General features: G+C 41.9%; 1 protein-coding gene across 2 annotated transcripts in view; it reads left to right on the top strand.

Annotated features, from left to right (window-relative positions):
- Window positions 1-22006, top strand: part of POLA1 (DNA polymerase alpha 1, catalytic subunit) — a 307592-nt gene that overhangs the window by 62998 nt on the left and 222588 nt on the right. For both annotated transcript variants that reach the window (XM_021080571.1, XM_021080572.1), the window contains exon 26: window positions 319-441. In XM_021080571.1, coding sequence (XP_020936230.1) covers window positions 319-441 — 123 coding nt within the window. The remainder of the gene's footprint in view (window positions 1-318; window positions 442-22006) is intronic.

The following is a 22006-nucleotide window of genomic DNA, read 5'->3' on the forward strand; positions in this document are numbered from 1 at the left end:
AAGCATGTGCTTATTTTAAGTTTGTGGGTAAAAAACAGTTCAGAAGCCCTAGAATGCCTCAAAATGCAAAACATCTTTGTCTGCACAGCTATTTCTGATCAAGATCCTTCTGACTTCTTGGAGCTTTGGTGCCTGTGTTTACTTGCTTCTAGGAGGTCAGAGAATCAGGGATTTGGAGGATGGGTTGACTGTGTTAAGAATTCTTTTTTCCAGGGATATTGAAGGTGTCCCCTTCTTATTGGTGAGCTAGAAAATACCTAATGTAATGCTTAAGCATCTGCAAATATTGTTTGTCTTTTGTCTTTGTGTGGCCTGCAGTATGACATTCGACAGAAGGCTTTGAAGCTCACGGCAAACAGTATGTATGGCTGCCTGGGATTTTCCTACAGCAGATTTTACGCCAAACCACTGGCTGCTTTGGTGACATACAAAGGAAGAGAGGTAAATGGTGTAACATTCCCATCGCTAAAAATGGGAGTATTTTTTAACTATATACTATGGGATGGGAGAACCAAAGAGTTTGTTACTTAGTTATATAGCTTCAAATACTCCTTAGGACAAATTTGAGACAGATAGGCTTTTAAGTAAGGATTCATTCATATATTTGTGTGTGTGTGTGTGTGTGTGTGTGTATTTATTTATTGAGCATCTTGTTATGTGCTGGGGATTGTTCTAGCTACTGGGGATAGAGTGTCAGACATGACAGGAAAAGTCCTTGTCATGAGGCTCACATTCTCTCTAGGGCAGGGAATGCGAGGGGCATTGGGTTGGGAGACGGTCATTTGGGAAAGCAGACTGTAAATAAGTGAATAAACCAAAAAATAAGAGAATATGACAAGTAAATGCTCTGTAGCTGCTGAAAACTGGGTGATAGGCTGAAGACTGAAGATGGCTGCCTAGTTTAGATTGGTCAGAGAAGGCTTCTTTAGGAGGTAACATGAATGAGTGAGACCTAAGTGACATAAAGGAGCTAGTTTTTTTGCTGATGGATTAGGTTGGAGTGTGAGGGAAAGGAAGAAATCAAAGAGGATGCCTCCATTTCTAGTGGAACCATTAATTAAGATGGAGACATTGGAGGGAGAAGGATTAAGAGTTCTATCTTGAAATTGTTACCTTTGAGATTTATAATGGATCTGTAGGCAGCTAGATGTGTAGGTTCCTGGATGTTGCAGGAATATATCAGGACTGGAGTTATGGATTGAGAGTAATTGATTTTAGAAAGATAGGCACTAAAATCTTCATCTGCTTTAGCATCACATTTATGGATCTTCCTTAATTTGTAAAAGAGTAGTTATGTTAAATATTAAATTCCATTTGACTCCAGTAAAGGATTGATTTCTCTCAGTGGATTTAAAAGGAGCTAGTGGCTATGGGCAAAATGCTCATGCTAGGGCCCTGGATTCAGAATACTCTAGAACAGAGGTCAGCAAACTACAGTCCATGGGCCTGCTCCAGCCTGCCCTCTGTTTTTATGAATAAAGTTTTATTGTCCCACAGCCACACTCATTCATTGAAGTATAGTTTTTTTAATAGAGCTGCTTTTGTACTACAACGGCAGGATTGAGCAGTCAAGATAGAGACTTGCATGAACTGCAAAGCTGAAAATATTTACTGTCTGGTTCTTCTCAGAAAAAAAAAAACTGGCTAACCCCTGCCAGGACTGTCTACTAGCACTTTGAGAGGATGAAAACGTCCATCAGCAGTATTCAGTGCAGTTGCCACAAGCCGCAGGTGGCTAGTGAGCATTTGATAGCCAACTAGTGTCAGCCAGCTGAGGAAGTGGATTTTATTTATTTATTTTTGGTCGTTTTAGGGCCCACCCATGGCATATGGAAGTTTCCAGGCTAGGGGTCGAATCAGAGCTACAGCTGCTGGCCTCTGCCACAGCCACAGCAATGCCAGATCCTAGCAGTGTCTGCGACCTATACCACAGCTCACAGCAAACACCAGATTCTTAACGCACTGAGCGAGGCCAGGGATGGAACCTGCTTCCTCGTGGATGCTAGTCAGATTCATTTCCTCTGAGCCATGAGGGGAACTCCGAGGATGTGGATATTGAGTCATAATTAAAATAAATTTGACCTTAGTTATCAACTTATGGCTGGTGGCCACTGTACTGGACATAAGACACACTGTTCGGAGCCGCTGTTCTGCTGGGAGCCTGATCTCAGCCTTGACTGAGGGAAGATTGGGGAAGGGCAGAAAATGGATCAGACACCAGCTTTATATGAGAAGCTTTCAGATGCGTTATTTCATTAAAAGCCCACAAGAATCAGTCGATAAAGGTAATAGTATTCCCATTTTGCAAATGAGGAAGCTGATAAACTCAGAAGTGAAGGGTAACAAGTGCCTTTTTTGATTAGAAATCCAGATCTCCCTGATTGTTAGGCTGTGGCTACCTGAGTGGTGTCGGTTCCATCTCTGGATGTCTCTCCGGACTGTTTCTGCTTTATATTTTACCTCTTATCCATGGAAGAAGATCTTTTTTGATACTCATCTCCAGACAGAGGCCTTTTTTACTTGAGAAGATAATAGGTGTTTTAGGGGCTCTTTGAAATGAGGGAAGGATGTTTTCAGTTTCTTCGGCTAAGTTTACTTTAAAATTATTTAAATTTTATTTCTGTGTATGTATCCAGTGGCTTCTGATAGAATACCATCTTATTTTTGTATTAGGAAATGCACTCACTATGCCCCAACTGGGTGATAATACATGGGTTGACTATTGAGATTGGATCAAGGTTACTCTTAAGTTTCTCACGAGAGGCAATAGTTGACAATTTACTCCCTTGGAGAGTGCCTCTTGCTGTTGGGAAATCCCTGTTGTTACATTTTCTGCATTGGCTCAGAAACCCACAAGCTTAAAAGGGCACTGTTGATAATGATAAGCCCCAAATTTGTCCAATGATCTCCCCCACTCCCCTAATCCATTGTACTGTAAGGGCAATATTTTCGTTTAGCTGGATTTTTAATAGGGAGTTTAAACTCACTTTTGATTTTTCTGTTACATAAAATATAACAATAACAAATCTTAAAAAATAAACTATTTTTAAAAAACCCTACTCTCCCCACTCGAAAATGAGGCATTTCAGACAAATCTAGAAATAATCATATGTGATTTAAATTCTTGGCTTCTACTCTTCCCTTGTCTCTTACCCCTTTGCTCCTTCCCACAAATAAGAAATACAACAACTGCGGGAAATGGGCCTTTAAAGTAATCTGAGGTTAATGAGAAGTAATAATTATACAGTTGCTTCCTGGAAATCTTATTCTAGAAGAGGATTCGAAGCTACGTACAGAAATTATTTCCTATAATAAAAATGATTGTAACGTATTGGTGATAATTATTATTAGCACTGGCGGATGGAAATATTTTATGTGATAATCTCTATTTGGGTTTACTAGTATTTTCCATATGTACTCTTGGGTCTTTGTGAATTCAAGCATCTCTTGATTATTAAAGAAGTAGGAGGATCAAAGGGTATAAAATGAGAGTCAGTTTGCTGAGGTTTTTGAAATATCTTTGTAACTTATCAAACTTGATTTTTTTTGCATTAAGATAGAGTAGACAAAGTAATAGAGTAACCTGAAAATCCTAGAAATTGTTTGCTTTTAAAGTCCTTGTAGGATAAATTAGATTAAGGTTCAAGTGGAAATTAATGAGAAGGAAAGCTGGTATCATGTTATCTCAAAAGATTATAAAATTTTGCATTTGAATATGGATTAATACACAGTCTGGGGAGGCCTTAAGCCCCCATCCCTTTTTATTTTTAAGTCTATTTTGTGTGCACTCAGTTTGCTGGAATCATGCAGGTTTGGCTCTGGTGACCTAATAATTTCTGTAATCAAATGTATTATGGCTGCTAGAGTACTCAGAGTAATTACTAATTGTACTTTTAAAAACAGGTTTGTAATAAAAATGCTAATAGTTGTGTCAAATGGACATCAATATTGTCTTTTCCCAGGTGTGATCTTTCACACTTAAAGTCTTCTACGATTTTTAATTGCTCGGTGGTAGAGGAATTAGTTAATGGTTAAGGAATTGTATGAGGGACCTCATAGTGTGCAAGTTGTTTAAAAATAATGAACTCAGCGTTTCCAGAGAAGTAATGTGAAAACTTAGTTGACAGATAATCAAAAGTGAATCTATATAAATACCATCTATAGCTGTGTGTGTTCTCAGTGTATGTGTAGAGAGACTTAAAAAACACACTGAGTGAGTTGCTAAGTGGACATATATTTTAAACTACAGACAAAACGGACTAGTAGTCAAGTGACTGGTGTGGTAATAGAAGTGATTGTTCACTAGATGGCGATAGATACCCTGAGATCATTAATCAATTAAGGGTTTTATTCTGTGAACAATAAGTGAAGGCCATTTAGTGACAAAGATCTGTCCAAATTTTTGACATTTATTAATTTGGAAACTATTAAAGAAAGGACCAAAAGATTGTAATAGTATAATCTATTTAGTGTTTAAAATAATGATAGTTTTTGAATAATAAATTTTATTGATAAGAACAATCATTTAATGTATCATAGCAAGCTAATTTTTCTATTGAATAGCTAAATTCACACTTCTGGCCATGGGGCTAGAATACATGGCTCCCTCAGTCACAGTATCAGGCTAATCTAGAGAGAACTGAAATGATTTTGGTATGTAATTTTGCCTCTTTTAATTTGTTGGTTTTTTCCTTTTTTGAGGGATTTTAAACTTACTTGATAATTACAAGCGTACTCATTGCATAATCCTTAGTGGAATGGTAATATTTGTCTTTTTGGAATAATTAATACTTACTGACCTTGGTATTGTTTTAGTTCTGCACTCTGTTATTTCTGTGCCCTTGGGAAAATGATTTTTGGTTGGGATTTCTGATTGCATTTTCAAGTGAATGTATGTTCTAATGTTTGGGTGTAGAGCCCATGCATTTTCTTTTTCTCACCCAGTAGGCTGAAATGAGTCTTTGCCAGCCTGCTTGCCAACCAGTTGTAGACTGCCTAGGTTTCACTTGTGTTTGGAGCTGAAATTTGTGCATTTAGAAAATGTATCCAAATCGTTGCATGAAAACACTGCAGTCTGGGCAAGCCTTCTTGGGAGTCTCTTGGCAATGTGCTAGCACCTGTCAGGAGCCCTTCAGAATGGCCCTGGGACGGAGGGCTCTGTTGATGGCAGTGGCCAAAGAGAATGAGCGAGTATGCAGAATCTTATAATTAAATGCTAAAGGAAACTTTCAGCTTTATCTGGAAATGAGCACACATTTCACTTTTCCAGTCTTTCCTCTTAAAAAGGCCTTGTTTTAAAAAAAAATTAAGCGCAATAAAATAGTGTAGAGACAACTAAAGACCCTTTGCTCCCTACCTCTCTCATTTCTTTCTCTTCTTCGGAGGTAACTACTTTCCCACGTTTGATCTTGTCCTTTTTTTGTGCAGGGTTTTTTGCTTTTATAACAAGTAAGTGTACCTATACATGTGGTACCTTAAAAGTTTTTTTTTTTTTTGTTTGTTTTACCATTTATGTGTCATGCTATGCATATTTTTTGCAGTTTGTTCCCTTCTTCCTCAAAAGTAGGGGGAAATCCCTACTCTTTATACTGCTGTTTTTATTTTTTTGGCTACATGTGAAAGTTCCTGGTCCAGGGATTGAAGCTGCGTGACAGCAGTGCTCCAGGCACAAGCAATGTGTGACAATTTATAGATAGGTGCAATCATTTAATTTATTAGAACAAGCTAATTCTTTCAAATAGCTAAATTCGTATTTATGGCCATAGGACTATTATACTTGATTTCCTTAGTCACAGAATCAGAGGTTAATTTAAAAACAGAGAGGTGGAAGTTCCCGTTGTGGCTCAGTGGTAACGAGCCTAACTAGTATCCATGAAGGTGCAGATTTAATCCCTGGCCTCGCTCAGTGGGTTAAGGATCCAGCGTTGCCGTGAGCTGTGGTGTAGGTCACAGATGCAGCTCGGATCCTGTGTTGCTGTGGCTGTGGTGTAGGCTGGCAGCTGTAGCTCCGATTCGACCCCTAGCCTGGGAACTTCCATATGCCCCACGGGTGTGGCCCTAAAAAAACCAAAAACAAAACCAAAGAGGTGATACAGAGAGATTCTGTTTATACTTGTCCCAGTTTCTCTTTGTGGTAATGTTTTGCAAACTCTAATATATCATCACAACCAGGATATTAACATTAATACAACCCACTGGTCTTACTGTGATGTTCCCAGTTTTCCTTGTACTCATTTGTGTATGTTTAGTTCTATGCAATTTATCACATGGAGGTTTTCCTGTATCTGTCATCACAGCCAAAATATTGAACAAGGATTCCTCCTATGGCCCTTTCATAACCCACTTTTTGGCTCTTTACACCTCTCACCCTCAGCCTTAACCCTTGGCAACCACTAGTCTACATTTCTAAAATTTTGTCATTTCAAAAATGTTATATAATGGAACCATATTTGATGTAACCTTTAGGATGGGCTTTTTTTGCTCAGCATAATTCTCTGAGGGTCTATCCAAGTAGTTGCAAGTATCAGTGGTTGATTTTTTTTGTTGTTGTTAAGTAGTGTCACTTGGTAAGGATGTACCGCAGTTTGAGTAGCTGTTCATCTGTTGAAGGATGTCGAGGCTGTTTTAACTTGTTGGCTCTTACAAATAAAGATGCAATGAAAATTCAAATACCAAAAAAAAACCAGTGGGGAATAATTTTGATATACAATCCTGCTTCCTTAAATTTTTATTTTTTGTTTATTTTTCTGTCGAGGGGTTTTAGACTTACTATATACTTGTAAACCTACTTGTTGCATAATCCTTAGTGCGCCACATCTTTTCTAGAACTTGATATTATCAAAATTTAAAAACTTTTGCCAGTCTGATGAGTGTGTAATGGTATCTCATTGTGATTTTAATTTGCATTTCCCCAAGTATGAGTTAAGGTGAGCATCCTTTCTTTCATGAATTTTACCTCTTCAGTTTTCTTTTTTTTTTTTCAGTGTGATTTGTACATACATTTCCTATGCATGTATATGTCCTATTTTGCTGGATTGCATAGTATTTCTTCTGAGGTGTTCAAAGGCTAATTGTTTTTTGTTCATTTTTGTTGCAAATATATTTAGTCTGTGGTTTATCCTTTAACTTTATTTGTGGTCTTTTCTAGTGCAAAATTTTTAAAATTTAATGTCAAATATTTTTTCTTCCCTGTATACTGTGGTTTTTTTCCTTAACAAATCTTCCTCTCCATTGACATAGATATTCTCTCTTTCTCCTAAAATTTGCACACTTTTGTTTTTCTTATGTAGGTTTTAAATCCTTCTGGAAATTATTTTATTTTTTAGCTTTTGAGGGCCGCACTCATGGCATATGGAGGTTCCCAGGCTAGGGGTCGAATTGGAGCTGCAGCCACCTGCCTATACCACAGCCATGCAACTCAGGATCCGAGCCGTGTCTGCGTGTGTGCAACCTACACCACAGCTCACGGCAATGCCGGATCCTTAACCTACTGAGTGAGGCCAGAGATTGAACCCGCAACGTCATGGTTTCTAGTCGGATTCATTTCCGCTGTGCCACAACAGCAACTCCTGGAAATTATTTTTGAGGATTGTATAACTTAGGGATCTAACCATATCTGTCTCTTTGCTTCCTGTAGAGTTCTTGAACCTATTCTGTTTCAGAGGTAACACCCTATAACCCATGGGCTAACTCCTGTCTGCTGCCTATTTTGTATAAATGAAGTTTTATTGGGATGCAACCGTAACCACTTGTTTACAGCTGCAGTTGTGCTCCAGCAGAATTGGCTAGCGGCCAGAGAGACTGAATGACCTACATAGCCTAAAATATTTACTTTCTGGCCCTTTATAGAAAAAGTTTGTAGACCTCTGGTTTAAAAGAGAGTCATGTATAGTACAAGAGTCACTCTCATTTCTAACGGCATCAGTTGTAGTAGGTGAAAGTAGAGGAAAGCACACTAAAGGTAGTAAGAAGGAAGCAAGATGATCTTTTGGATACCTAAAAAACAGAGATTTTGAAGTTTTATCTGTTTAGGTTGCCATATGAGAACTTGTCATAGATGCAAAAGGAATGTCTGTGACTCCTCTCAAGTTGTATGTGACGTTTTGTGTGTCTGTGCATTATGTGTGCTTTTGTGGAGGAAGAGTGCATAGCGTTTAAGAGATTCTCAAAGGGCAGATGCAAAACTGCTAAAGAACTCTTGGTTCTTAAATTTCATTTCTGCCCTCTTCTGTAGGTTGAGGGGACACTTTAGTCTTAAAAACGTATGTTTTTGTCACCTAAAACATGGCAGTATGAAGGGTTTTCTTGCCAGATCAGACCCATGGAAACTGTGTGGGCGGTAGGAGGGAAGAGTTCTAATTTTGTCTCCAGAATTTTAATAGCCACCATTAAGACTACTTTTAACTTCTGCTGACCTACTGACATTTTGATTTTTTTTAATGCAAGAAGATAATTTCTTCTCAGGCTGAAATGAAGGTGTAATATATTTTGACAGAATGTGTTGTACATTAATAAAAAATATTCTTTTTCAGTGATTACAGATTAATTACCACTTTTGGAGTTGTTTACATTATAAAATTCTAAGCTAGAGAAACTTTTAATTCCCTTTTCATTATATTTCAGGGATGTTTGGGTTCTAGATTCTTTGCAGTTCTGCGTACTATTCAGCCTTATTAATTCACATCTACCAATTCAGAATTGTTGGTATTTTAGATGGAATGAGTTGAAATTCTTCATGGTACAAATTAATAGTTATTTTAGAGTCTAGGTTCTTTTTATATACCTTTAACTTCTATATAAACACCTATCTTCAGTCAGGTAAGTGGCATCTTAAATTGCTGATTATTTATACGGATGAACTTCTACTAATTAACATCTATTATTTGCTTATCTTTTTTGTCTGTATCCTTTGTGAAATTGGTGAAGGTAATGTTGGTTAATATAAAACTAAGAAGAGGAAGTCCTAATTTGGAATTACCATTTGGAATCCCAGTCCAAATTATGATAAATTAGATATTCATTAATTTGAGACAAATGCATTGACCACATTTCAAGTTTATGGAATAATTTATGCTGTATGAGCACACTATTGCATTTAGAGAGACAAGTAAGTGAGTTACATTTAGGCCTGGTTTGAATTTATATACTTGGAAACATAATATTTCTTTCAAAATAGTTAAAACTTTAGACTTTTAAAAATAAATTCAGGGAATTCCTGTTGTGGCTCAGCAGGTTAAGGACCTGACTTTGTCCCTCTGAGGATGCCGGTTTGATCCCTGGCCTTGCTCAGTGGGTTAAGGAACTGGTGTTGCCATGAGCTGTGGTGTAGGTTGCAGATGTGTCTCGGATCTGATGTTGCTGTGGCTGTGGTGTAAGCCTCAGCTGCAGATCTGATTTGACCCCTAGCCTGGAGACTTCCATATGCTGCTGGTGCAGGCCTAAAAAATTGTTTTTTTCAGAACAACCTTATCCTTCTCTCTTAATGGTTGGAAACTGTCACCTCCAAGGTTTGTGGGCATCCGCCCCTGTGTGCCCTTTGGGTTTTGAACGTTGCAAGGTATGGGTTTAGGAGGACACAGGCGGTCGGTGTTAGAAGTGGCTGGGAAGAGGGAGCCCAGGTCAGGTCCTGCCTGTGAAGTGGGCTATGTCTGTGAGCAAATCTTTGTCAAGAAGGAGGGTCCCGCAACCCTCTTCCTCACACATTTTACCACCAGGTGTCAGCAGCAGTGACAGGTGGCCATGGCGCTGTGGAGGTTGGCCTCCCCCATCCTCAGAATCTTTTCAGTACTAACCTTAAAAGTGCCAGTGTTGATTTCATTAAGGAAGATGGCATTTTCTTATTTCCAGTCTAAATTAGGGCCTTTAAAAGACCCACACGTTGGATGTTTTACTACTAGATTTTGGAATGGGTTTGTAAAAATTAGTATGAGTACTTAAGATTTTTCTCTTACTTGATGAAAAAGGAAAAGAAAAGAAAAAGAAAAGCCTACAACCTCAAATTGCTTCTGTATTCTTTGATCTCCACTTCGGTTCTTTTTCTCTGGGATCACTGTGTATTCATTTTGGTCTTCTCCCTAGAGGCTAGCCCAGTGCCCCACAGAGTTGCTGCTAGTTTGCTGTGACCGAGATCACTGGCCTGGTAGAGGGTGGATGGGTAGATGTGAAGGAGTGGCGTTTTTTTAATATAGGGTCTTGATATTTAAGCCTGTTTAGCATTTATAAGAATGGCCTGGATACTCAGAACAAGCGAAACGCTACTTTATTCATTTTTAACTGGGCCATTCTCATTTGAGAAGGCAGGGTCGGTATTTTTGCTTCGACATTTAATTACTGGAACCACTGGGAGTGTGGCCGAGGATGAGGAGATAAATACTGTCAGACTAACCTTGTGTCAGCGCCACTGATCTCTGCTTAGACAGATCGAGTTTCATTACTCTGATTCGAATCGCAGAAACTCAGTCCTGGAAATCTCTTCCTTTCTTCCCCACCCCTCACCAGAAGGAGTGACTTTTTGTTAACCCAAACTCATTCTTCTTTCTACATATGTGAACATTTTCTGTAAACCTGTTTTGGTCTACGTTTCTCTTTCACAGGCCGCGTGTTATTTGACAGGTGTTCTCCAGCTCCTTGCTTTGGCAGTGAACCAAGATGACAGAGCAGTAATGATTTCGAAAGTGCCATTCCCTCCTTGTTAAGACACAAAAAGAGAAGTGTGAAGTTATTAACCACTGTTCACCAGTGGCATAGAAATTGGCCTAAGGTTTAATTGTCTGATTCCACAGTCGGTCTGCCTAGGTAATTTCCTGGAGAATGCTACTCTTAAGGAAAAGGAGAAATACCCTGTAACTTTACCTCCTCCCCCCCCCAACGTCCATTTTTCCCCCTCTTTTCACAAATTGCAGATACGGATGGGTTGGAGAGAAAGGATCACCGCAAACCAAAACATTGATCTTTTTCTCCAGCTTGTCCTTTCCTCCTCTGCCCAGGTAGTAGGCTTATCGACGACGCAGTTGCACTTGGCACCCTTGCAGATTTCTCCATCCCCGGAATGGACCAGTGGCCCCCACATTCGAATCTGAAGGCATCCGTGATGTCACCGCCCCATCCATCTCATGGCTTCGTCTGTGCCGGTACACTTGTCGCTAATTGGAAGAGCCTGCTTTCGGCAGCCCGTGCCGTCTGGTGGCTTGTGTGTCCTCTTTGTAACAGTACAGTCAGGCCCTTTAGAGACATACCCATCTCGAATTTAAAAACAAAACAAGCTGGTTGGGTTTATTGTGGCTCAGGACTGGTTAACTGAGGGCAGACTAATAGAATTAGTGCCGTCTGTTTGCATTTCATCATTTTAGTAGGCAGCATGAGCCTGTGCCAATTTGCTGTATCGTAAATATGGTGTGAAATTACAGTGAGGCTAGTTTGGTAAGTCGTGGGAGTTTTGGAAGGCGGGGAGAAGGGCGGCTTTATGTATGTGTGTATGTATTAAGAAGCTGTTTGATTTTAAGCCAGAGATTCCTGAGCCCTGTAGTCACCGTTTTAGAGATTTCGTACCTACTTTGAAATTTAGTGCCAGTGTCGGGTTGTACAGCTGTCCTTGTTTCCTTTTTATTATTATTTTTTGTGGATGAGTTCGCTGGTGTCCCTTTTAAATGTATTAGTGTCCAGAATTTAAAATTTTTCTTCTTTGAAAGCACCCCCCCCTTTAAAAAGCAGAATGACATGGAATGTAACTGAAGTGATTGCTTGCATTTGTAAAAGAACAGAGATTGAGTTGTTTCCAGAAATGATGTATGTGTGGTGTTTGGAATTACTAATTGTTTTTTTCGGGTTTGGGTTTAGTTTTCTACTACCTATTTTCATTGGCTTCGTTGTTTGACATTTAACAGAAGATTTGCTTCTTTGAGGCTAGTGATGAGGTTTGGTTGGTTGGTTGGTTGTTTGTTTTTGCCTTAGGGCTGAGAGTTGAGTGGAGATGGGAGTGGAGCAAAGATATTTGGTTTCTGTCATAATTTGGAGTGTCAGACATTTGGCAGTACTTGTTTCAGGGACTTTTCGCCCCTGCTGACTTAACCACAGACTATGTGTTCAGCCTTGTGCAGGCGGGTGGTGTGTCTTCCGCAGGCGGGGAGGAGGAGGCTTGAGGAGGGGGCGCTGGGGGAGAGGAGTAAGCTCACGGGCTATTAATAACCTGCATTGTTCTTCAGGCCACGTGTAACATTGCTGTGCGCCGGCCAGCAGGGTAGGGCGTGTGTTCTATTCAAGTTGGACTGCATGGCATGATGTGGTGGACAGCTGATCCTTGCATCCCACGAAAAATCCGGATATTTCTTCTTTAATAGTATCCTGATGGGGCAGAAGAAAACTCGTTTTCAAAAGATTGGCTTAGAGCGAGTGAAATATATTTAATTCAATTACTGACTCTTGCCTCATAGCCAGAAATTCTTCAAGTAATATTTGCTGAGTGTGTACCATGGAGGGAAGCGGAGACAAATGACATTGCTTTTGACCCACAGGCTTGAGACGAAAGCCTTGGGTAGTGATTCCAGTAAAACTAGTGCTGGAGCTTGGGAGGCCAGACTCCTGATTCCTTAGCAGTAAACAAGAGAAAGGGTCTGCTGTGGGTGCTCGCAGCATGCACGACAACCTGCCTATGTGCTGGAGGAAGTAGGGGGGCCGCGCTCACCCACCGTGTGTTTTGCTTTGTTCACCTTTGAGAAGTCCGTTCCCCTGAGCTCTGTGACTGACCTGTCAGAGGGTGCTAGGTGACGAGGGCTACTGCCGCGAGTCCGGGTCCAGCCCACCTTAACATAGGAGAGCCCATATACTGCACTTTCTCATAACAACTCAGAGGAAGGCGCCAGGCCCCTGCTGGGTGTTGGGCCTGGTGCTGGCGTGTTGGGGATACTGCGGTAAATTTAAGTGTTAAACAGCCTTGTCCTCTTGGGGTTTACATTCTGGCAGGTGAGAGCCGTTAAGCAGATTGTCAGATGAATAATCCTGCTGATCCAAGAGAAAATGAGTGCTAAGCAAAGGAATGGGAATTTTTTTTTTTTTTTTTGCTTTTTAAAGCCTCACCCGTAGCATATGGAGGTTCCCAGGTTACGGGTCTAATCAGAGCTACAGCTGCCAGCCTACCCCACAGCCACAGCAACGCCAGATCTGAGCCATGTCTGCGACCTACACCACAGCTCATGGCAGTGCTGGATCTTTAACCCACTGAGCAAGGCCAGGGATCGAACCTGCAATCTCGTGCTTCCTAGTTGGATTCATTTCCGCTGCACCACAGTGGGAACTCGAGGAACGGGAATTTCTGAGTGCTGAAAACAAAGCACTCAGAGCACCTAGACTGAAGAATCAGGTTTCCCAAGCATGCAACACTTGAGATGGAAAAGTGGGTGTCGGAGTTACCTAGCTAAAGGGTTACAGGGATCAGCCTTCCAGGGTGAAGAGTGACATGTGCAGAGGTCCTGTGGTGGGTGGAAGCGTTACGTGGTCAAGGAGCTGAGGGGAGGCTGCCGTAGCTTGGGTGTAGAAAGGACGAGGGGCGTGATGGGAGGTGACGGGGTCACACCTTGCTGGCCATGTTGAGCAAGGGGTGGACATTAGCCGGTCCTTTGTGGGGTGGAGGCATTAGCTTCCATTTTTGTTGTGAGATGATCCCTCTGGCTGAGTGAATTGGAAGGGTCAGAGTAGATGAGGGAAGCCAGCTGGTAGGCTCTTAATAAGGCTTTTCAGGCAGGCGATGGTGGTCGCTTGGCTGGTGTGATGGCAGTTGGACGTGGGAGAGATGTAAGAGAAAAACCAGTAAAACCTGGCAGCAGCTTGAACATTGGCTTTAGGGCGGGGAAGATATCCAGGACAACTTCGGGATAACTCCTGGCTGTGTGACTTGTGCAGGCAGATGGATGGCGTGCCTTTCACTGAGTTGAGGAGTGTTGGAAGATGTTTTGGGATTGGGGCTGGGGAAGGAAAGATGAGCAGTTTGATATTGGGTATGTTAAGTTTGAGGTGGCAGAATAGAAATTTGGGAGTCATTGGTGAGTTGGGATAAATCAAGCTGTGGGCCTGGATGAGGTTACTTTGGGAAAAGAGAGAGTAGGGAGAGAAGTGCGAGTAGAGCCCTGTCTTAACGGATGCCCAATGCGGAGAGGCTGGAGGAGGAGGAGGAGGGACTTCAAAAGTCAGCTCTACAAGAGCCACCAGAAGAAGAGAAAAGCAGGAACATGAGGGGGCGTGGGAGCCAGTGAAGGGTGTTTCAGGGAGGTGGTAGGTGACTGTGAGAAAGAGACCCTGGGACACAGAGGTGACCATTGTCTTCAGTTGGTGCTGTTTGAATGCACTGGTGGTGGAGACCAGGATTGCTATAGGTACATACTATAATTCTCCCTAGTTCATAGATGAGGGGTTTGAGGCCCAGAGAGGTACCTAAGTGGCAGACCTGGAATCCAGGCCTCGGCCTGTGGCCTCACCTCCCCACTGTCCCTGTTCGATCTGACACCTCCAGCCTCTGGCTTCCCAGGTGAGTCCTGGGTCCGCACCCCTGGCTCTGCTGGTCCCTTGGTCCGCCATCCACTGGTTGGTTATTTAACCTCTGAGCCTCAGCTTCCTCATTTTTTTCTTAGCCTTTTCAGGGCCTCACTTGCAGCATATGGAAGTTCCTAGGCTAGGGGTCAGATTGGAGCTACAGCTGCCGGCCTACACCACAGCCCACAGCAACTCAGGATGCGAACTGCATCTGCGAGCTACACCGCAGCTCACAGCAATGCCGGCTCCTTAACCCACTGAGCGAGGCCAGGGATCAAACAGGGCATTAATTAGGTTTGTTACTGCTGAGCCACAATGGGAACTCCAGGCTTCCTCATTTTTAATTATGGTAGCTGCCCAAGAGGTTGTTGGCAGAATTAAATGAGTGTGTTTACGCCTCAAGTCAGAGTGCGATACCTAATAAGCACCCAGTAAATGTTAGGTGAAAACCTGACACCTTAGCTGTCTCCCCCTCAGAGCCTTTCTTACCCCCAACTGCATTTTTCTCTCACTCGAATACTTCGTAGTCTCCTCTAGATAAGACCAATTTGAAGGCTATTTGCCAAATTAGTTGCTATTTTGTGTTTTTACCTTGTTGTTGCGTCTGCTTCTTGTGCTTTTGTCCACGTACACCACCAATTTCTGCCCTTTCAGTCTAAAAACTCACTTTCCCTGAGTGATTTAACCTTTTTCCCTCACTCCTTAATTTCATGACCTCAGCTTATACTTACATTTACTCTTAAGAGTTTCATGTTCATGCATTTGGGAGGGTTTTTTTTTTTTTGGTTTATTTTACTAAATGTGTTCGGGAGTCTGGAGTGGTTTTTCATGTCCTTCAGCATCATCTAGTAGTGGGCACCAACTGGCAAACACCAACCATTTTTAAAATATTTAAGCAATGGATGTCTTTCCTATCACTATTACCCCAGGCCTGAGTAGGCAGTCCGCCAGCCTTAGCTTCAGAATATTCAGGTTCATCTCTTTCTCTCCATGGCCACTGTCGCCCCCATTGTCTCTGGCCAGGACCACTGCTGCATTCTCCCTTTGGTGGCCCCTTCCCACTCTCGCCTGCTAATGGGTATTTTTAAGGCGTGATTGCATCGTGCCGTTTCCAGCGGCTTCTGTCTCACTTGGCCTTGGTCTCCCAGATCCTCCATGGTCATTTCACCTCAGTGGTCTCCCCGTGTGCTGCTGACCCACAGTTCTCCCCACTCCCACTTTGCTCCAAGCCCACAGGCTCCTTTTAGTGGTGCCCACAGTCAGTCTGTCCCTCCGAGGGCCCGCTGCTCTGGGCGCCACCTCCCGGAATGCTCCTCCCCGGCCTTGGTGCCAGCCTGCCTTTGCCTCTCTCTTTGTCTTTGTCTCCGCTCCTGCCGCTCCTTCTTGATCCTCTACCTAACGAGGTTCGTCCACCCTACCTCCCTTCTCTCATTTTTAAATTAAAAAAACAAAAAACTTTTTCTTTTTTCCCATCATTTCTTAGAGCATAAAAAACCACATTCATGTAGCCATTGCCCAGAACTAATACATGTTAAGATTTTCTTATAGTTGCTTCAGCTTTGAAGAGAAATGCCCTGTTGATAGTTAATATCCTCTGCCAGCTTGCCCTGCCCTAGTCTCTTGCCCTCGCTGGAAGCAGCTGTGACTGTGCAGCTGATATGTACCTTTCCTGTTTGTATGCTTTTGTTCCCTTTGAATGTGCCCATTTACTTTATGGAAATGATGTATCATCTTTGAATTTGCAGCTTGATTTTTCTCTCAACATTATACTTTGACCTATACCCATGTCGTTACCTACAGATCTAATCATTCTTTTGAACTGCTCTCTAGTAGTCCGTCATGTGAATATTCTGCGATTTATTTTTCCCTTTCCCTAGTGACGGGCATTGAGGTTGTTGGTATTTCACTGTTAGGGAAGGTAAACGTTCCTGTGCTTGTCTCTTTGTACATGGGTGCGAGTTTCTCTGTCGTGTTCTTTTCTTGCTCAGCACCCCGTCCTGTTCACGTTTTGGCAGTCATCCTCTTGTACTCGCGGACTTAGTTGTTTCCGGGTTCACCTTCATCTTCCTGATTAGGCTCTGGGCCCCATCAGGTAGGGAGTTTGTTTTACTCACCCCTGTACACACAGTACCTCACAGGGCCCCTGGCACATAGTAAATACTAGGTTGATATTTGTTGCGTTAATTTAGCTACCTGCTTTACATCTGTCTTGTATGCTTCATCCCTTTAGTTTTTGGTCTTTGGTTTTTAGATTTTTGAAGAAAGGTTAAGACTGTTGAAATGAGTTGCCGAATTTTATGAGTAGTGAGTGCAGGTGGTTAAGTTAATCTGGCGTGGAAAGTAGCTGAAAGAGAAACAAAGCTTTAAATAGCTTGCTTTGAATTAAACCTTTTTTCATCTCAAAATTTGGAGGTGAAGGGTAACTTGGAGTCACATGGACTAGCTTTCGGTTATTAAAGGAATTAGGTTGATCAGCTGAGATCACCTTCCACATCTGTAACATTATTATTAAAGATTTTTGGAGGGGTGAGGGGATTTTGTATTTGTATTCTAAAGTCATTTTATTTGATAATTAGAAAAGAACTATCCATCTGTTGATATTAATTTTTGGAGTAGGACTTGAGGTGGGCACAGAAGACAGGGGCCATGAATGAAGAGATGTGAGAGGAAATGGGACGGTTGATCTTCAGATTTTTTTTAGAATTCTCATTTTTATTAGGGTCCATGAATCAGTACATGTGTTCTGTGCTTTGTTTTTTGAAACTGTTAAATGTTCCCTTATCGGCACAGAGTTGAGATTTCACTATTTGATGCTCACATACTGAATTCACACATAGAGAAGGAAGACCATTTCATGGGCACAAACAATTTGTCTGTACTCCTCTGCTATTCTTAAAGTGGAGATGGCTGCCGTAATCATCTTGGGCCTCATTTCCAGTACAGGGCATCTAGGAGCCTGTCCAAACCATTTGCTGATAAATTGAATCACTGGAAATTATGCTTGGAGATATTTTGTAGAGGGGAAGAAAATACAGCTGTCGTTGAGTCCTGTGCTAACGCCTCCTAATTTTTTCCTTTTCAGTTTAGAGTGTATTGGTTCTCCCTCGCCTCACTCAGTTTATTATGGCAGATGTTACTGGCCCTTGACTTGGGTTGGGTAACAATTATTAGGAACTCTCGAAGAGCTTGGGATCTGGTCTCACTTTCCTCGCTGTATATATATACATAGGAAGAATTACACACACCATTCAATTAGGGGTAATATTAGTAGCTAAGATATATTAAGCATTTAATGCCTGCTAGGCACTGTTCTAAGCACTTTGTACTAACAGTAAAGCCCTACTACAACATAGCAGCTGCATTTAAAAAAATTCTTTTTCCAGTTATGTAGTGTAGGAGTCATGTTACTGTGAGATTTATGAGAAATAGTGTTTTTCACTTTGTTTACTAGTTACCGTGTGTGGGATGGCGTGGAGGAGAAGATGTTCTCATTTACTAGGTGTATAGATACGTACTGCACTGAGGAAACCAAAATGGCCATGAGCTGGTTATTTCTCCCTACTCCTCATCCAGCCTCTTGATGCAGGCTTCCGCCCCGTCCTGTAAATGGTGGCTGTGTGTGGAGGATGGGAGCTGATCCTCAATCGAGTTAGATCTGAATTTGCTTGATTATGAGGCAGGTGAGCATGGGGTTTTATTTCATGATCTCCATTTTATGAGCTGGGAGAACTGAAGTACAGAGATTGTCAGTAACTTGCCAGAGAATCACAGAGCCACGATTCTAATCTCGGCCATCCACGCATTCTTACTCCCTGCCCCGCCGCTGCCAGTGTGCATTTCCCGTGTTTTTTGAGGGTGTGTCTACCTAGAAAGCATCATGAGGTGGGAGAAAACAGGATTATCCTCACCATGCTGGGAACCATTTTTGTTTCAGAGCACGCGTGCCAGTTCACATGTGTCATTCTGGTTTGGTTAGTATTTGCTGCCACTTGATAGATTTTCCAAGGGCGTTGATTCTCCTCCTACCCCTTCAGTCGTTTGACAGCAGCCATAAGGGAATTGAATGGGTCCTAATTAACGAGGCCCTAAGAATGGAAGTCTTAAGGAAGAGGACTCAGGTGATGAAGCAAGGGTAGCGAGGGGTGGGGAGGAAGGTGTTTGTGGCATTAGTGGTGGTGGTGCCATCCACCACAGCTGAAACGGGTGGTTCTGGACTGTGTTGGCAAAGCTTGTCTATAGCCCTCACTGCCTGTTCCAGTGGTCAAGGTCGAAGTGTGTTTGCCGTAAGCAGAATAAACAAGTAGATCCAGAAAATGTATTCGGTAATCTTTGCTTGATGAGCAGAAGCTAGCGGTTGTTTAAAACAAATGAAGGGGATAAAAACTCCCCTAACTTTTATTTACCAATCAGATTGCACAGGCAAAAAAATAGCCTATTTTTAGACTGAGCCTCCAATTATGCTAAGCCTTGAAGATAATGAAACAGTCTGACACAAAAGAGCGTGGTGACGCAAGTTTGTGTGGTGAAATTCCAAGACATTCACTGACTTTTTAGGATTCTGCACAGTGAATATTAAGCTCCTAAAGTGTTTGTTGCCCGGAAACAGTGCTTTATTCTTTTACATGCAGTGTAATGAAGTGAACCTGTGTTGTAATTTGTTTCTAGCGAGGAGAAGGGAGAATTAGCACACGTCATCTACCCCTGCATCCTGTCTTTGGCCTTTTGTGTGTCCCTTTTATTTGGTGAAGCCACCAAGTCATGCTGTTACTAACACTGCACACTTCCTCCTGTTAGAGCCACTCCAATTTGCCTTCATGTTCTGCACAATGAGGTGTTCCAGTATTTCAATTAATTTTCTACTGTAGATGTGGCAGAATTTGGAGGCTTTTCTCCCCCTGCTGCTCTTTCTTCATTCTGCCTAAGAATTACTATTAGCTTTTTCTGCTCCTGTTCTTTCCTAATCATATCAGGTGCCATCTTTCCTCCAAGCTAATTAATTTGGGGGACATAAGTGAAATGTGCGCTGGCCCAGGGCTTAGTTGGCTGGATCAGTGGAAGTTGGCTGTGGGTGCTCTCAAGTCTCACGTTGCCTTTCCATTTCCAGGTTTGGTAGTGGGCTTCTGGGCTTGTATTCCACTGCCTGTAGTTGTCTTCCTGAAAATGAAGTGCTCAGTGCTCTTGTGAAGGAAGGCAGAAAGCTTCCTTCTAGGGCGATGTGTGTTCTTACTCCTGAGTCCTGCTATACCTTGGGTGCTAAGGCGTCTATTTCCTGGAGTCAGAAGCTCTGCCACCTTCTGTTTAGCCTCAGAATGTTCTTTTTCAAAGTGGTCGCCATGAGAACTAAATGTGGGAAGAAAGAAGGAAATCCAAGAAACCATAGCTGCCAGCTCCTGGCATTGGTGGTTTATGGAAGGCTTTGATGAGGTGGGGAGGGAATGGGCTGTGCAGGGGATGAAAGAGCTCCTCGTTAGATTCAGACTGAAGTGCATTGCTGTGACCTGCAGAATAGCTGGAAACATAAAATAGGAATCAGGTGATTGAGAAGGACAGCCTGGTTGGAAGAATTGGAAGCTAGGAAATGTCTCTGGCCGGATGCCTGTTCTCCACATACAGTACTTTTACTATATTTCATTTAATCTCCCGCAACCCTGTGGGTAGGGAATCTTACCGCTTTTTACAAATGAAGAGAAAGTCTCGAAGGGATTAAGTAAATTGCCAAGGTCTCTTTACTTGTAAGTGGCTAAAATGAATATGGCTTCTTATATCCGTGCCACTCTTCTGAAATACAGGAAACACAGACACCAAGCGTATTTATCTTCTAATGCTTGGTGAGTAAAATACTGGGTGGTCCAATAGCTGAAAAGGCTGTAATAGCTTTTTTGTTACCATACTTCAATAGAGAGCTCTTTCCTAAAACTGTAGATGGGCCAAATTCAATTCAGTTATCTGGCCTCCTCCTGTGTGCCAGGCGCAGTATTGAATCCTGCGGATCCAAGGGTCCCTGACTATCGTGTGAGTTGAGAGGGTACAGGGAAAGGAAGGCATTGGCCTGTAATCCAATTCTGTATTGTATGAATAAGGTATATTAAAAAGAGAAGTGGACATTGCCCGGGGGTTAGAGCATTATAAGCATGTCCGTAGAATAATTAATATTCCCAGTTCTGTTGATTCCTTGGTTCTTGGTCTGTTGATTCCAAGGATTTGCCCGGAGAAGTATAGGATGCTGTTTTCAGAGGTGTGAGGCCCAAGAGCAACCATATGATGTTGTCACATCTTTGGGGAACCTTCCTTTCCAGCTAGGGGTCTAAATTCAGAGGTTAACAAAGGTTTTGTTTTTGGTGAATGAAGAATCTTCCATTTCTGTAGCCATTAACCTTTTTCTTTTCTTAATTTTGAATTCTCCTGAGCTATACCTCTCTTCACCCCTTCTCTGACCAGGGAGGGCAGAGGGCTTTCTAATTCCACCTTGGCACAAAGCTGGTGCCTAATAAATTTTTTTGCCTTATGGCAGCAGAACCTGAAATCTTCCTATGATTAGTTCATACTAAACTTTTCGAATAGAGCTAGAGGGAGATTAGTTTTGTTGGATAAAAAGCTGCCTGCTCACCTTGAACAGTAACAAAAATGATAGATAAATCATTAAGTATAAATTAAAGCCCAAGACAAGTGAAAAAATACTTCAAAAATTTTGTCCTTTTTAAAATTCTATCTCCCAGCCAGATGCATTTCGTTTCAGGCCAGAATGCTGGATGTCACCCTTGACATACACTCTCTGGAGGATAATTTGATTAGGAAATGGCTTTTGGTAATCTCTTGGGAACCCTGGATCATAGTTGTCTGGCATCTGCCAAACTTGGAGACCACCTCCCCTTCCTGGAACATAGGGATCTTCATGTCTTTTTGGTACAGTCAGATGGGGATTGTAGGGAGGAAGTCAAGAATCAGAATGGTTTGCCTGTTCTCATTTCTCTAGTAAATGTGGTATAAGCAGTAAGTACTTGGACATTCCCCTGGGCCTGAAGGTGGGTTCTTTGGCACCTCATGCCCTAAAAGGTGGCGAACCCTTCAGTGCTTTTATCAGAGTAGAAGTAGGGTCATCAAGTCATAGCTCTTATAATTTGGGATGCAAATTACACATGACCCTGTCACATGTCAGGATTTTATTGAGGTTTTCATTCGAGACGACCAAAGACAACGAGTGTTGATTCTGTTTCCCGAAAGGTGAACTCTAGAAAATTACAGCCTTTTAGGAACACAGTGCTAGAGAAAAATGGCTAAGCAGCTGTTTTTCAGTATATTTCAGCAGTGACCAAGGATCAGTATTAGTTCACCAAGAACTGGTAGTATTGTTAATTTTGTTTTTTCCTTTTAGGCTTAATGTTAGGTTGAACCACTTGAAAAGTGCTAGTTTTGAACGTCAAAGCAGTTGAATATCAGCAATTTTGTATTCTAATAGTTTTTATTGTGGTTTTTTTTTCTGATTGTA

This window comes from Sus scrofa, chromosome X (genome assembly GCF_000003025.6).
Source record: "Sus scrofa isolate TJ Tabasco breed Duroc chromosome X, Sscrofa11.1, whole genome shotgun sequence".
In the NCBI taxonomy this organism is placed as follows: domain Eukaryota; kingdom Metazoa; phylum Chordata; class Mammalia; order Artiodactyla; family Suidae; genus Sus; species Sus scrofa.